The sequence below is a fragment of the Phoca vitulina genome, unplaced genomic scaffold (assembly GCF_004348235.1).
Source record: "Phoca vitulina isolate PV1807 unplaced genomic scaffold, GSC_HSeal_1.0 scaffold45, whole genome shotgun sequence".
Lineage (NCBI taxonomy): Eukaryota > Metazoa > Chordata > Mammalia > Carnivora > Phocidae > Phoca > Phoca vitulina.
In genome coordinates this window covers 9,214,535-9,230,328 of record NW_022589748.1, presented here as the reverse complement: position 1 = coordinate 9,230,328, position 15,794 = coordinate 9,214,535, and the positions used below count along the sequence as shown (strand labels likewise).

Below are 15,794 nucleotides of genomic sequence, written 5' to 3'. Positions count from 1 at the left end.
CAAAGAAGAAGTCAAACTCTCTCTCTTTAGAGATAACATGATATTTTGTGTGGAAAACCCAAAAGACTCCACCCCCAAATTACTAGGACTCATACAGCAATTTAGTAATATGGGAGGATACAAAATCAATGCATAGAAATCAGTTGCTTTCTTATACACTAACAATGTCACTGTAGAAAGAGAAATTAGAGAATCAATTCCATTTGCAATAGCACCAAAAAACATAAGATACCTAGGAATAAGCCTAGCCAAAGAGGTAAAGATCTGTACTCTAGAAACTATAGAACACTTATGAAAGAAATTGAAGAAGATGACACAAAAAGATGGAAAAACATCCCATGGTCTTGGATTAGAAGAATACACATTGTTAAAATGTCTATGCTGCCCACGGCAATCTACACTTTCAACGCCATCCGGTATGGAACCAGAAAATATCCCAAATCGCCAAGGAAATGTGAAAAAGAAAAACAAAATGTTGCCTGATTTCATGCTAAATTACAAAGCTGTGATCACCAAGACAGCATGGTATTGGCACAAAAACAGACGCATAGATCAATGGAACAGAAAGAGTGTCCAGAGGCAAAGGAAACAGTCAATAAAACCAAAGACAACCAACAGAATGGGAGAAGATATTTGCAAATGACATATCAGACAAAGGGCTAGTATCCAAAATCTATAACGAACTTATCAAACTCAACACCCAGAGAACAAATAATCCAATCAAGAAATGGGCAGAAGACATAAACAGACATTTGTGCAAAGATGACATCCAAATGGCCAACAGACACATGAAAAAGCGCTCAACATCACCCATCATCAGGGAAATACAAATGAAAACTTTATTGAGATACCACCTCACACCAGTCAGAATGGCTAAAATTAACAGGTCAGGAAATGACAGATGTTGGCGAGGATGCAGAGAAAGGGGAACCCTCCTACACTGTTGGTGGGAATGCAAGCTGGTACAGCCACTGTGGAAAACAGTAGAGGTTCCTCAAAAAGCTGAAAATAGAGATTCCCTATGACCCAGCAATAGCACTACTGGGTATTTACACCAAAGATACAAATATTGTGATCCAAAGGGGCAGGTGCACCCCAATGTTTATAGCAGCAATGTCGACAATAGCCAAACTATGGAAAGAGCCTAGCTGTCCATCAACAGATGAATGGATAAAGAAGATGAGATACATATATACACACATACATACAGTGGAATATTATGCAGCCATCAAAAACTGAAATATTGCCATTTTCAATGACATGGCTGGAACTAGAGGGTATTATGCTAAGCGAAATAAGTCAATCAGAGAAAGACAAGTATCATATGATCTCACTGATAGGAGGAATTTGAGAAACAAGACAGAGGATCATAGGGGAAGGGAGGAAAAAATGAAACAAGATGAAACCAGAGAGGGAAATAAACCATAAAAGACTCTTAATCTCAGGAAACAAACTGAGGGTTGCTGGAGTGGAGGGCAGTGGGAGGGATGGGGTGGTTGGGTGATGGACATTGGTAAGGGTATGTGCTATAGTGAGTGCTGTGAATTGTGTAAGACTGATGAATCACAGACCTGTACCCCTGAAACAAATAATACATTATATGTTAATAAAAAAAAAAAAGAATATAAAGTTTATTCTAAAAAAAAAAAAAAAAAAGAAAGAGTGTCCAGAAATGGACCCTCAACTCTATGGTCAACTAATCTTTGACAAAGCAGGAAAAAATATCCAATGGAAAAAACACAGTCTCTTCAATAAATGGTGCTGGGAAAATTGGACAGCTATATACAGAAGAATGAAACTCGACCATTCTCTAACATCATACACAAAGATAAACTCAAAATGGGTGAAAGACCCCAATATGAGACAGGAATCCATCAAAATCCTAGACGAGAACATAGGCAGTAACCACTTTGACATCGGCCACAGCAACTTCTTTCAAGATTCACCTCCAATGCTAGTGAAACAAAAGCAAAAATGAACTTTTGGGACTTCATCAAGATAAAAAGCTTCTGCACAGCAAAGGAAACAGGCAACAAAACAAAGAGGCAACCCACAGAATGGGAGAAGATATTTGCAAATGACACTACAGATAAAGGGCTGGTATCCAAGATCTATAAAGAACTTCTCAAACTCAACACCCAAAAAAACAAATAATCAAGTCAAAAAATGGGCAGAAGACATGAACAGACACTTCTCCAAAGAAGACATAAAATGGCTAACAGACACATGAAAAAATGTTCATCATTAACCATCAGGGAAATTCAAATCAAAACCACATTGAGATACCACCTTACGCCAGTTAGAATGGCAAAAATGGACAAGGCAAGAAACAACAAATTTTGGAGAGGTTGTGGATAAAGGGGAAACCTCTTACACTGTTGGTGGGAATGCAAGTTAGTACAGCCACTTTGGAAAACAGTGTGGAGGTGCCTCAGAAAATTAAAAATAGAGCTACACCATTACCCAGCAATTGCACTACTGGGTATTTACCCCAAAGACACAGAAGTAGTGAAAAAAAAGGCCATATGCACCCCAATGTTCATAGCAGTAATGTGCACAATAGCCAAACTGTGGAAAGAGCTGAGATGCCCTTCAACAGATGAATGGATAAAGAAGATGTGGTCTATATATACAATGGTTTCAGAAAGGATGAATACACAACTTTTACATCAACATGGTTTTACATCAACATGAATGGGACTGGAGGAGATTATGCTAAGTGACATATCAAGCAGAGAAAGTCAATTATCATACGGTTTCACTTATTTGTGGAACATAAGGAATAGCATGGAGGACATTAGGAGAAGGAAGGGAATAATGAAGGGTGCGAAATTGGAGGGAGAGATGAACCATGAGAGACTATGGACTCTGAGAAACAAATGCGGGTTTTAGAGGGGAGGGGGGTGGAGGGATGGGTTAGCCAGGTGATGGGTATTAAGGAGGGCATGTACTGCATGGAGCACTGGGTGTTATACGAAAACAATGAATCGTGGATCACTACATCAAAAACTAATGATGTATTGTATGGTGACTAACATAACATAATAAAATAAAATTTTAAAAAATAAATAAAATAAATAAAAAGTGAATATAAAGTTTATTCTATAAAAAAAAAAAAAAAGCATCCATAAATGGACCCTCAACTCTATGGTCATCTAATCTTCGACAAATCAGGAAAAAATATCCAATGGAAAAAAGACAGTCTCTTCTTTAAATAGTGCTAGGAAAATTGGACAGCTATATACAGAAAAACCAAACTGGACCATTCTCTTACATCATACACAAAGATGAACTCAAAATGGGTGAAAGACCTCAATGTGAGACAGGAATGCATCAAATCCTAGAGGAGAACATAGGCAGCAACTTCTTTCTAGACACGTCTCCAAAGGCAAGGGAAAAAAAACAAAAAATGAATTTTGGGACTTCAACAAGATAAAAAGCTTCTGCACAGCAAAGGAAACTGTCAACAAAACTAAGAAGCAACCCACGGAATGGGAGAAGATATTTGCAAATGACATGACAGATAAAGGGTGGTATCCAATATCTATAAAGAACTTCTCAAACTCAACATCCAACAAACAAATAATCAAGTCAAAAAATGGGCAGGTGACATGAACAGACACTTCTCCAAAGAAGACATAAAAATGGCTAACAGACACATGAAAAAATGCTCAACATCATTAGCCATCAGGGAAATTCAAATCAAAACCACACTGAGATACCACCTTATACCAGTTAGAATGGCAAAATTTAACAAGGCAAGAAACAACAAATGCTGGCGAGGATGTGGAGAAAGGGGAACCCTCTTACACTGTTGGTGGGAATGCAAGCTCGTGCAGCCACTCTGGAAAACAGTATGGAGTTTCCTCAAAAAGTTAAAAATAGAGCTACCCTACTACCCAGCTATTGCTCTACTGGGTATTTACCCCAAATACACAGATGTAGTGAAAAGAATGGGCACTTGCACCCCAATGTTCATAGCAGCAATGTCCACAACAGCCAAACTTTGGAAGGAACTGAGATGCCCTTCAACAGATGAATGGATAAAGATGTGGTTCATTTATACAATGGAATATCACTCAGCCATCCAAAAGGATGAACACCCACCATTTGCACTGACATGGATGGAACTGGAGGGGAGTATAAGTCAAGCAGAGAGACAATTATCATATGGTTTCACTCATATGTAGAGCATAAGGAATAGCACGGAGGACATTAGGGGAAGGAAGGGAAAACTGAAGGGGGGAAATTAGAGGGTGAGACGAACCATGAGAGACTATGGACTCTGGGAAACAATCTGAGGGTTTCAGAGGGGAGGGGGTGGGGGATGGGTGAGCCCGGGATGGGTATTAAGGAGGGCACGTGTTGTAATGAGCACTGGGTGTTACATGCAAATAATGAATCATTGAACACTACATCAAAAACTAATGATGTACTGTATGGTGACTAATAAATAAAAATTAAAAAAAAACTATTACCCTGATTATAAAGAAAAAGGTAAAGAAAAAGAAAAAAAAAGAACCCTGATCCAGAGAAAAAAGAGAAAAGGAAATGAAAAAACAAACGAACAAGCAAACAAAAATCTATAAGCCTAATTCCAATGGAAAAAGAAAAAAGTAAAAGAAAGAATAAGTAAAAAAACAAAAACAAAAACAGCCTGATCCTATTTCCACCAGAACTGAAGGGGATGCTTTGAAGCTCTCTATGATTAGTAGACTTGATGCATGTGGCCTGCTGCCTGTTTTGCTCTCCTGGGGGACAGGCCTGCTGTGCTAGCTCAGAGTCAATCTTGCCCTTGTTAAAACAAGAACAACAACAACAGTTGCCAAGAACGGGGTGGGGGGTGGGGTGTATGGAGTTTGATGTAAGCAGCTCCCACCTCTACTGGGGGCCACTGTGTCGCTCTCTGATGTCTGACTGGGTTGGTAGTGGGGGTAAAATTGTGACACCCCCCTCTAGACAGGGGATCTCACACACCCTCCTATTCTGGAAGCCCTCACAGAAGAGCGAAGGCTGTTAGCACAGCCAGTGCCCAGCTTAACTGTATTTTATCTTTGGCAGGGTGGGGATTCAAAACTCCAAATCTTTAAGGAGCTGACCACTGGGATCCACTCCCTCCTCTGGATTAGAGACTGGCTGTGCTCTTACTAGTGCCCTTTGCCCCAGAAAAACAGTCCCCTGCCTTTGCAGTGCTCAGAATCTATGGTATATTCACTTCGAAAATCAGCAACCAGTTTATCCATCCCCTGCCCTCACCTTTGTCCCCTACCTATGAAAGGCCATTTGCTGGTGCCTGCAGGGTCTTTTGCCCTTGGAGAGGCAATATACCCTGTTCCAAATGTACTCCAGAAAGGGGAACAATCTCTCCCGGTGCCACCCTGGTGATTGATCCCTCTACCACTCTGTGTGCACTCCCAGGCCAGAGCCCTCCTTCTCTCCAGGAGTGCATGCTATAGTTCTGCTTCTACAAAAGTTATGTGCTTTCAAAATCTCTGAGCACGAGCTCCACACACTGCAGAAAAACCTGCGCCACTCAGTTCCCCCAGCTCCTCAGTCTTGGTCCAAGAGATTTTCTTCTTGTGCGAACCCGATACCTCCCTCTCTCAACCCCTCTCTCCTACTCTCCCTTTTCTCTCTCTGTGGAAAGTGTTCCCTCCCCTCTGCAGCACAGCAACTTTTCTCTCCCCCAATTCACTTCTATGTACCTCACACCTGCCTCCAACTATGGAGACCCTTCTTCCAATCCTCAGATCAATTTCCTGGGTGTTCCAAGTGACCTGACCTCAATACAGCTGTGTTTGGGGGACAAGGAAAGCCCAGAATCCCACTACTTCTTCACCATCTCAACTCCTCTCTCCTAAGATTAGCTTTTTATACCATATTTTATGCCTATGGCTCATGAATGAATCCCCTAGCTCTTTTTTTTTTTTTTTAATAAATCCCCTACTTATATTTAGATATATTTAAAAATGTACACTGGAAGTGCATCCGGAGTTATGGTAAAAATAAAACCCCACAGCTAATGAACACTATTTACACTGTGCTATATATTCCTTTGACTTTTTTTTTCATTTTAGCAAATATTTATTGAGTGGAAACTCTGTGCTAGTCTTTATTATAAACACTGAGGATATAGAATCTAACAAGATGGTCAGGGTACCTGCTCTTGAGGAGTTAACATTCTAGTTGGGGAATATATACAATAAGAAAACAAATTTTAAAAATTAGTTCAGTTAAGTACTATAAAGATCATCTCACAGGAAGATAGAGAATGATAGGGTTCTACCATACACAGAAAGATAAAAGAAGGCTATTTCTTACGCTCTTTCTCCTTCTTTATATTGGTGCACACTTGAGTCTGTAATGTTTCAGAAACAGCCTTCATTTTATAAAAATCTATTATTTCTTCTTCCAGTTGTCTTCCCTCCTCCTCAAGTTTCATGGTCTCCTCTTGTTGGGCTCTTTTAAGATGCTCAAACTTCTCCTGTAGCTGTGAAACAAATGTGCAGTTATGACTCAAAGTACCCTATGGTGGCACATTCCCAGGGACATGCTTGTCTTTTCTACTCGTTATCAAACATAGCCTACATCAAAGTAGAGCTTGATCTTAATGACAGTTTCAAAATTTCATATTTAAAGTAAAAAATCAGATATAGAATTTCTTTCTTTTAATTTTAAATGTGTCCCCATTGAACCAAATGTAATAAAACACAAAGTTATGAAAAGCACTTAATTGTAGAAATTTTTCCTAATGAGGTATGTATTTTTAACTCTACATTTTCCCATAACTCTACATTTTCCCATAAATCTCTTTGAGTAAAATTTAATATATCCAAGTCCACTAAAATTACATACATTAAAATATGACATGGATTATAAAATATTTCCTGACATTTTAATTCATAAAAGCATTTTGAAAGAAAGTCTGATAATTTTCTTGTTAAGTAATATTAGCATAATTATAGGAAGAAACAAAAATCTCATTCAGTTACTTTTTATTTGCTTCTGAGATCTTATTTTATCTGTGGGACTTAAAATGAGCTTAACTAACCATAAAAAGGAAACAATATCACCTAGAGTTTCCATTAGAGAAAGGCCTGGGTCTTTAGCATGACTTTATTCAACATAAGCATTGCTTGTATGCATCAGAGGACATATGATTTTTTTTTTTTTTAAAGATTTTATTTATTTATTTGACAGAGAGAGACACAGCGAGAGAGGAAACACAGCAGGGGGAGTGGGAGAGGGAGAAGCAGGCTTCCCGCGGAGCAGGGAGCCCGATGCGGGGCTCGATCCCAGGACTCTGGGATCATGACCTGAGCCGAAGGCAGACGCTTAATGACTGAGCCACCCAGGCGCCCCAGGACATATGATTTTTAAAGCTATGTCTACTGTGGCATAAAAACACGTAGGACACTTATCTTCAGTTTAACTTTTTGAAGAAAAAAAAACAAACAAACTGGGTGCTTAAACTGCCACAATATTAATTAGCTGGCTTATATAGGGCTGTGAAGAACACAAGCACGTTGTCATACTAGTGGTTCTCAACTCTAGATGACCATTAGAATCATTCAGTAAGCTTGCAAGTCTCCCAATGCACAGGTTGCACACAGATCAGTTGCATCCAACTATCTGGAGTGGAAACCTGAGTATCACTGTTTTTAGAAATTCCTAGGTGAAGTTTTTCCCGAAAAAGATGGTGGAGGAGTAGGGGAACCTATTCCAACCGGTCCCAGGAATTAAGCTGGATATCTACCTGACCACTCTGAACACCCACGAAATCAGCCTGAGATGTAAGAAGATATATCAGGATCTCTACAAACAGAATATTGCAGGGAGTTGGTTTTGAGGTATGAAGCAGGGAGCCGTGATTCTGTGGGCACATATCCAAAGATAAACGGAAGGGGTAGGGAGCCGTGAGGATCATACACTGCTGGTGATTGATAACCTCCCAGGCTGGGGACAGGGCACAGACTCACAGACCGGTAGCAGCACGGAAAAGACTTTAGGGCAGTCCCCTGGACTGAAACCTTGAGCAGCGGGGCTGCGTGTGCAAACTGGGGGCAGCTGGTGGTTTTAGAAGCACAAGGGCAGAGACGTGCCCCCGTGCCCTGATCTGGAGGCAAGGACTGGGAGCCCTGCTGAAGGGTGCACAACCCAGGATGCTGCAGTTTATAGCAGCACAGACAGAAATGGAGATAGTGTGGCCGGGAGAGCTCACTGAAGAACAGACTGTGATCTCTCTGCTCTGAGGCAGAGGGTTGGAAATGGTCTCTTCTGCTCTGACTCTCGGAAGAGATGCAGAAAGCCACCAAGGAAAGCTGCCAGAGAACAAAAGCCCCCCAAAAACGGTTTTCACTGAGCCCATCCACCCCCACAAGGGGCAGGGCAACTTTGCCTAAACAGGGTTGCCTGACTAACAGCACAGCAGGCCCCTCCCCCAGAAGATAGGCTGGGAAAACAAGAGGCCAGCAACCCTAAGGTCCCTAGAAAACATGTACATCTTGCTTTGATGGTGGTCAATAATTTGGACTCTGTATATTCCCTCAACCACCCATCAACAGAATGACTAGGAGGAGGAACCCCCAAAATAGGAAAGACTCAGAGATTATGACTTATGCCACAGATTTACAAGTGGTTACAGATATAACCAAGATGTCAGAGATGGAATTCAGGGTAGCAGTTGTGAAGACAATATCTAGAATGGAGAAATTGATTAATGGCAACACAGAGTCTCTAAGGGCAGAAATGAAAGCTGAACTGGCAGAACTTAAAAATGCTATCAATGAGATCCAATCTAATCTAGATATTCTAACAGCTAGGGTAAGTGACGCAGAAGAACGAATTAGTGACCTGGAAGACCATTTAATAGATAAAAAGGGAAAAGAGGAAGCCAGGGAAAAACAACTCAGAAACAATGAAAATGGAATCAGAGAAATAAGTGACACCAACAAACATTCCAAAGTCAGAATTATTGGAATCCCTGAGAGGTGGAGAGAGAGGGGGCGGACTAGAAGATATATTTGAGCAAATCGTAGCTGAGAACTTCCCTAATCTGGGGAATGAAACAAACATTCATGCCCTAGAGGCAGAGAGGACCCCTCCCAAGATCAAGGAAAACAGGCCAACACCCCGGCATGTAACAGTAAAACTCGCAAATCTTAGAACCAAGGACCATCTTAAGGGCAGTTAGGGGGAAGAGATTCCTTATGTACAGAGAGAGGAACATCAGGATAACATCAGACCTATCCACAGAGACCTGGCAAGCCAGAAGGGGCTGGCAAGACATATTCAGGGTACTAAACGAGAAGAACATGAAGCCAAGAATACATTATCCGGCAAGGCTGTCATTTAAAATGGATGGAGAGACACAGAGCTTCCAAGACCGGCAGAAACTGAAAGAATATGTGACCACTAAGCCAGCCTGCAGAAATATTAAGGGGGGTTCTATAAAAGGAGAAAGACTCCAAGAGTGACATAGAACAGATATTTACAGGGTAAAAACAGGGAATTCACAGGCAACATGATGACAATAAATTCATATCTTTCAATAATCACTCTCAATGTGAACAGCCTAAAGATACATCCAGACTGAAAGTGAAGGGATGGAGATCCATCTTCCATGCCAGCGGACCTCAAAAGAAAGCTGGGGTAGCAATTCTTATATCAGACAAATTAGATTTTAAATAAAGACTGTAGTTAGAGACACAGAAGGACACTATATCATTCTTAAAGGGTCTATCCCACAAGAGGATCTAACAATTGTAAATATCTATGCCCCCAACATGGGAGCAGCCATCTACATAAGCCACCTGTTAACCAAAATAAAGAGTCATATTGATAACAATACGTTAATTGTAAGAGACCTCAATACTCCACTCTCAGCAATAGACAAATCATCTAAGCAGAAAATCTACAATGAAACAAGAGCTTTGAATGACACACTGAATCAGAAGGATCTCAAAGATATATACAGAACATTCCACCCTAAAACAACTGAATACACATTCTTCTCAAGCGCACATGGAAGTTTCTCCAGAATAGACCACACACTGGGTCACAAATCAGGTCTCAACAGATACCAAAAGACTGAGCTTATTCCCTGCATATTTTCAGCCCATAATGTTTTAAAACTGGAACTCAATCACAAGAAAAAATTTGGCAGAAATTCAAACACTTGGAAGCTAAAGAGCACTCTGCTCAAGAATGTTTGGGTCAACCAAGAAATCAAAGAAGAACTTAAACAATTCATGGAAACCAATGAGAATGAAAACACATTGGTCCAAACCCTATGGGATACTGCAAAGGCGGTCCTAAGGGGGAAATACATAGCCATCCAAGCCTCACTCAAAAAAATAGAAAAAACTCAAATTCACCAACTTTACACCTTAAAGAACTGGAGAAAAAGCAACAAACGATGCCTAAGCCACGCATTAGAAGAGAAACAATTAAGATTAGAGCAGAGATCAATGGATTAGAAACCAGAAACACAGTAGATCAGATCAACGAAACTAGAAGCTGGTTCTTTGAGAGAATTAATAAGATTGATAAACCACTGGCCAGACTTATCCAAAAGAAAAGAGAAAGGACCCAAATTAATAAAATTATGACTGAAAGAGGAGAGATCACAACTAACACCAAGGAAATAGAAACAATTATTAGAAATTATTATCAACAACTATATGCCAGTGAGCTGAACAACCTGGGTGAAATGGATGCCTTCCTGAAATGTATAAACTCCAAAGACTGAAACAGGAAGAAATTGACAACCTGAATAGGCCAATAACCAGTAACAAGATTGAAGCAGTGATCAAAAACCTCCCAAAAAACAAGAGTCCAGGGCTTGATGGATTCCCTGGGGAATTCTACCAAACATTCAGAGAAGAAATAACACCTATTCTCCTGAAGCTGTTTCAGAGAATAGAAACAGAAGGAAAGCTTACAAAATCATTCTATGAGGCCAGCATTACCTTAATCCCCAAACCAGGCAAAGACCCCATCAAAAATGAGAATTTCAGACTGATATCCCTGATGAAAATGGATTCCAAAATCCTCAACAAAATCCTAGCTAATAGGATCCAACAATACATTAAAAGGATCATCTACCACGACCAAGTGGGATTTATCCCTGGGATGCAAGTGTGGTTCAACATTTGCAAATCAATCAATGTGATAGAACACATTATAAGAGGAGAGAGAAGAACCATATGGTCCTCTCATTGATGCAGAAAGGGAATCTGACAAAATACAGCATCCTTTCCTGGTTAAAACTCTTCAGAGTATAGGGATAGAGGGAACATTCCTCAAGTTCATAAAATCCATTTATGAAAAACCCACAGCGAATATCATCCTCAATGGGGAAAAGCTGAGAGCCTTTCCCTTAAGATCAGGAACACGTCAAGGATGCCCACTCTCGCCACTATTGTTCAACATAGTACTAGAAGTCCTAGCAACAGCAATCAGACAACAAAAAGAAATAAAAGGTATTCAAATTGGCAAAGAAGAAGTCAAACTCTCTCTTTTTGCAGACGACATGATACTTTATGTGGAAAACCCAAAAGACTCCACCCCCAAATTACTAGAACTCATACAGCAATTCAGTAATGTGGCAGGACACAAAATCAATGCACAGAAATCAGTTGCTTTCTTATACACTAACAATGCAACTGTAGAAAGAGAAATTGGAGAAATGATTCCATTTACAATAGCACCAAAAACCATAAGATACCTTGGAATAAACCTAACCAAAGAGGTAAAGGATCTATACTCTAGGAACTACAGAACACTCATGAAAGAAACTGAAGAAGACACAAAAAGATGGAAAAATATTTCATGCTCATTTATTGGAAGAATAAACATTGTGAAAATATCTATGCTGCCCAGAGCAATCAATACCTTCAATGCCATCCCAATCAAAATTCCAATGACATTTTTCAAAGTGCTGGAACAAATAATCCTAAGATTTGTACTGAATCAGAAAAGACCCCGAATCACCAAGGAAATGCTGAAAAAGAAAAATAAAGTTGGGGGCATCACGTTGCCCGATTTCAAGCTATATTACAAAGCTGTGATCACCAAGAGAGCATGGTACTGGCACAAAATCAGACATATAGACCAAAGGAAGAGAACAGAGAGCCCAGATATGGACTCTCAACTCTATGGTCAAATAATCTTCGACAAAGCAGGAAAAAAAATGCAATGGAAAAAAGACAGTCTCTTCAATAAATGGTGCTGGGGAAAGTGGACAGCCACATGCAGAAGAATGAAACTCGAACATTCTCTTACACCATACACAAAGGTAAACTCCAGATGGATGAAAGACTTCAATGTTAGACAGGAATTCATCAAAATCCTAGAGGAGAACATAGGTAGTAACCTCTTCGACATTGGCCACAGCAACTTCTTTCAAGATACATCTCCAAAGGCTAGTGAAACAAAAGCAAAAATGAACTTTTGGGACTTCATCAAGATAAAAAGCTTCTGCACAGCAAAGGAAACAGTCAACAAAACAAAGAGGCAACCCATGTAATGGGAGAAGATATTTGCAAATGACATGACAGATAAAGGGCTGGTATCCAAGATCTATAAAGAACTCAAACTCAACACACCCCAAAAAAATAATCAAGTCAAAATATGGGCAAAAGACACGAACAGACACTTCTCCAAAGAAGACATATAAATGGCTAACAGACACATGAAAAAATGTTCATCATCATTAGCCATCAGGGAAATTCAAATCAAAACCACACTGAGATACCACTTTCCACCATTTAGAATGGCAAAAATTGACAGGACAAGAAACAACAAATGTTGGAGAGGATGTAGAGAAAGGGGAACCCTCTTACACTGTTGGTGGGAAGAAAGTTGGTACAACCACTTTGGAAAACAGTGTGGCGGTGCCTCAGAAAATTAAAAATAGAATTACCTTATGACCCAGCAATTGCACTGCTGGGTATTTACCCCGAAGACACAGATGTAATGAAAAGAAGGGCCATATGCACCCCAATGTTCATAGCAGTAATGTCCGCAATAGCCAAACTGTGGAAAGAGCCAAGATGCCCTTCAACAGATGAATGGATAAAGAAGACGTGGTCCATATATACAATGGAATATTACTCAGCCATCAGAAAGGATGAATACCCAACTTTTACATCAACATGGAGGGGACTGGAGGAGGTTATGCTAAGTGCACTAAATCAAGCAGAGAAAGTCAATTATCATATGGTTTCACTTATTTGTGGAACATAAGGAATAGCATGGAGGACATTAGGAGAAGGAAGGGAAAAATGAAGGGGGGAATCGGAAGGGGAGTTGAACTATGAGGAACTATGGACTCCGAGAAACAAACTGAGGGTTTAGAGGGGAGGGGAGTAGGGTGATGGGTTATCCCAATGATGGGTATTAAGGAAGGCACATACTGAAAGGAGCACTGTGTGTTATACAAAAACAATGAATGGTGGATCACTACATCGAAAACTAATGATGTATTGTATGGTGACTAACATAACATAATAATATAAAATTAAATTTAAAAAATGCCTGATTTCAAGCTATATTACAAAGCTGTGATCACCAAGAGAGCATGGTACTGGCACAAAAACAGACATATAGACCAATGGAACAGAATAGAGAACCCAGATATGGACCCTCAACTCTATGGTCAGATAATCTTTGACAAAGAAGGAAAAAACATCCAATGGAAAAAAGACAGTCTCTTCAATAAATGGTGTTGGGAAAATTGGACAGCCACATGCAGAAGAATGAAACTCGACCATTCTCTAACACGATTCACAAAGATAAACTCAAAATGGATGAAAGACCTCAATGTGAGACAGGAATCCATCAAACTCCTAGAGGATAACATAGGATGAATACCCAACTTTTACATCAACATGGATGGGACTGGAGGAGATTATGCTGAGTGAAATAAGTCAAGCAGAGAAAGTCAATTATCATATGGTTTCACTTATTTGTGGAACATAGGGAATAGCATGGAGGACATTAGGAGAAGGAAGGAAAAAATGAGTGGGGGGGGGGGAATTGGAGGGAGAGATGAACCATGAGAGACTATGGACTCTGAGAAACAAACAGGGTTTTAGAGGGGAGGGGGGAGGGGGGATGGGTTAGCGCAGTGATGGGTATTAAGGAGGGCATGGACTGCATGGAGCACTGGGTGTTATACGAAAACAATGGATTGTGGATCACCACATCAAAAACTAACGATGTATTGTATGGCGACTAACATAATAAAATTTAAAAAAAATAAACACAAAATTTTTTTGTAACAATAAAAATCAAAACTAAAAAGAAATAAATAAATGAATAAATAAATAAATAAATGACACACTGGACCAGATGGACTTCACAGATATATTCAGAACATTCCATCCCAAAGCAACAGAATACACATTTATCTCTAGTGAACATGGAACATTCTCCAGAATAGATCAGATCCTAGGTCACAAATCAGGTCTCAACCTGTACCAAAAGATTGGGATCATTCCCTGCATATTTTTGGACCACAAGGCTTTGAAACTAGAACTCAATCACAAGAGTAAAGTCAGAAAGAACTCAAATACATGGAGGCTAAAGAGCATCCTACTAAAGAATGAATGGGTCAACCAGGAAATTAAAAAAGAATTTACAAAATTCATGGAACCAAATGAAAATGAAAACACAACTCTTCAAAATCTTTGGGATGCAGCAAAGGCAGTCCTACAAAGAAAGTATATAGCAATACAAGCCTTTCTCAAGAAACAAGAAAGGTCTCAAGTACACAACCTAACCCTACACCTAAAGGAGCTGGAGAAAGAACAGCAAATAAAGCCTAAACCCAGCAGGAGAAGAGAAATAATAAAGATCAGAGCAGAAATCAATGAAATAGAAACCAAAAGAACAGTAGAACAGATCCATGAAACTAGGAGCTGGTTCTTTGAAAGAATTAACAAGATTGATAATCCCCTGGCCAGACTTATCAAAAAGAAAAGAGAAATGACCCAAATAAATAAAATCATGAATGAAAGAAGAGAGATCACAACCAACACCAAAGAAATACAAACAATTATAAGAACATATTATGAGCAACTCTATGCCAGCAAATTAGATAATCTGGAAGAAATGGATGCATTCCTAGAGATGTATCAACTACCAAAACTGAACCAGGATGAAATAGAAAACCTGAACAGACCTATAACCACTAAGGAAATTGAAGCAGTCATCAAAAATCTCCCAAGAAACAAAAGCCCAGGGCCAGATGGCTTCCCAGGGGAATTCTACCAAACATTTCAAGAAGAATTAATACCTATTCTTCTGAAACTGTTCCAAAAAATAGAAATGGAAGGAAAACTTCCAAACTCGTTTAATGAGGCCACCATTACCTTGATCCCCAAACCAAAGACCCCATCAAAAAGGAGAATTACAGACCAATAACCTTGATGAACATGGATGCAAAAATTCTCACCAAAATACTAGCCAATAGGATCCAACAGTACATTAAAAGGATTATTCATCACGACCAAGTGGGATTTATCCCTGGGCTGCAAGGTTGGTTCAACATCCACAAATCAACCAATGTGATACAATACATTAATAAAAGAAAGAACAAGGACCATATGATCCTCTCAATCGATGCAGAAAAAGCATTTGACAAAGTACAGCATTCTTTCTTGATCAAAACTCTTCAGAGTATAGGCATAGAGGGTACATACCTCTATATCATAAAAGCCATCTCTGAAAAACCCACAGCGAATATCATTCTCGATGGGGAAAAACTGAGAGCTTTCCCCCTAAGGTCA

At 39.7% G+C, this 15,794-nt stretch overlaps 1 protein-coding gene across 1 annotated transcript in view; it reads right to left on the bottom strand.

The window, feature by feature from the left end:
- Window positions 1–6,134: 6,134 nt before the first annotated feature.
- The window catches only part of SEPTIN14 (septin 14), a 44,675-nt gene continuing 35,015 nt past the window's right edge, over window positions 6,135–15,794 (bottom strand). Inside the window, exon 8 of the mRNA XM_032430894.1 lies at window positions 6,135–6,490. Coding sequence (XP_032286785.1) covers window positions 6,311–6,490 — 180 coding nt within the window. The 3' untranslated portion in view covers window positions 6,135–6,310. The remainder of the gene's footprint in view (window positions 6,491–15,794) is intronic.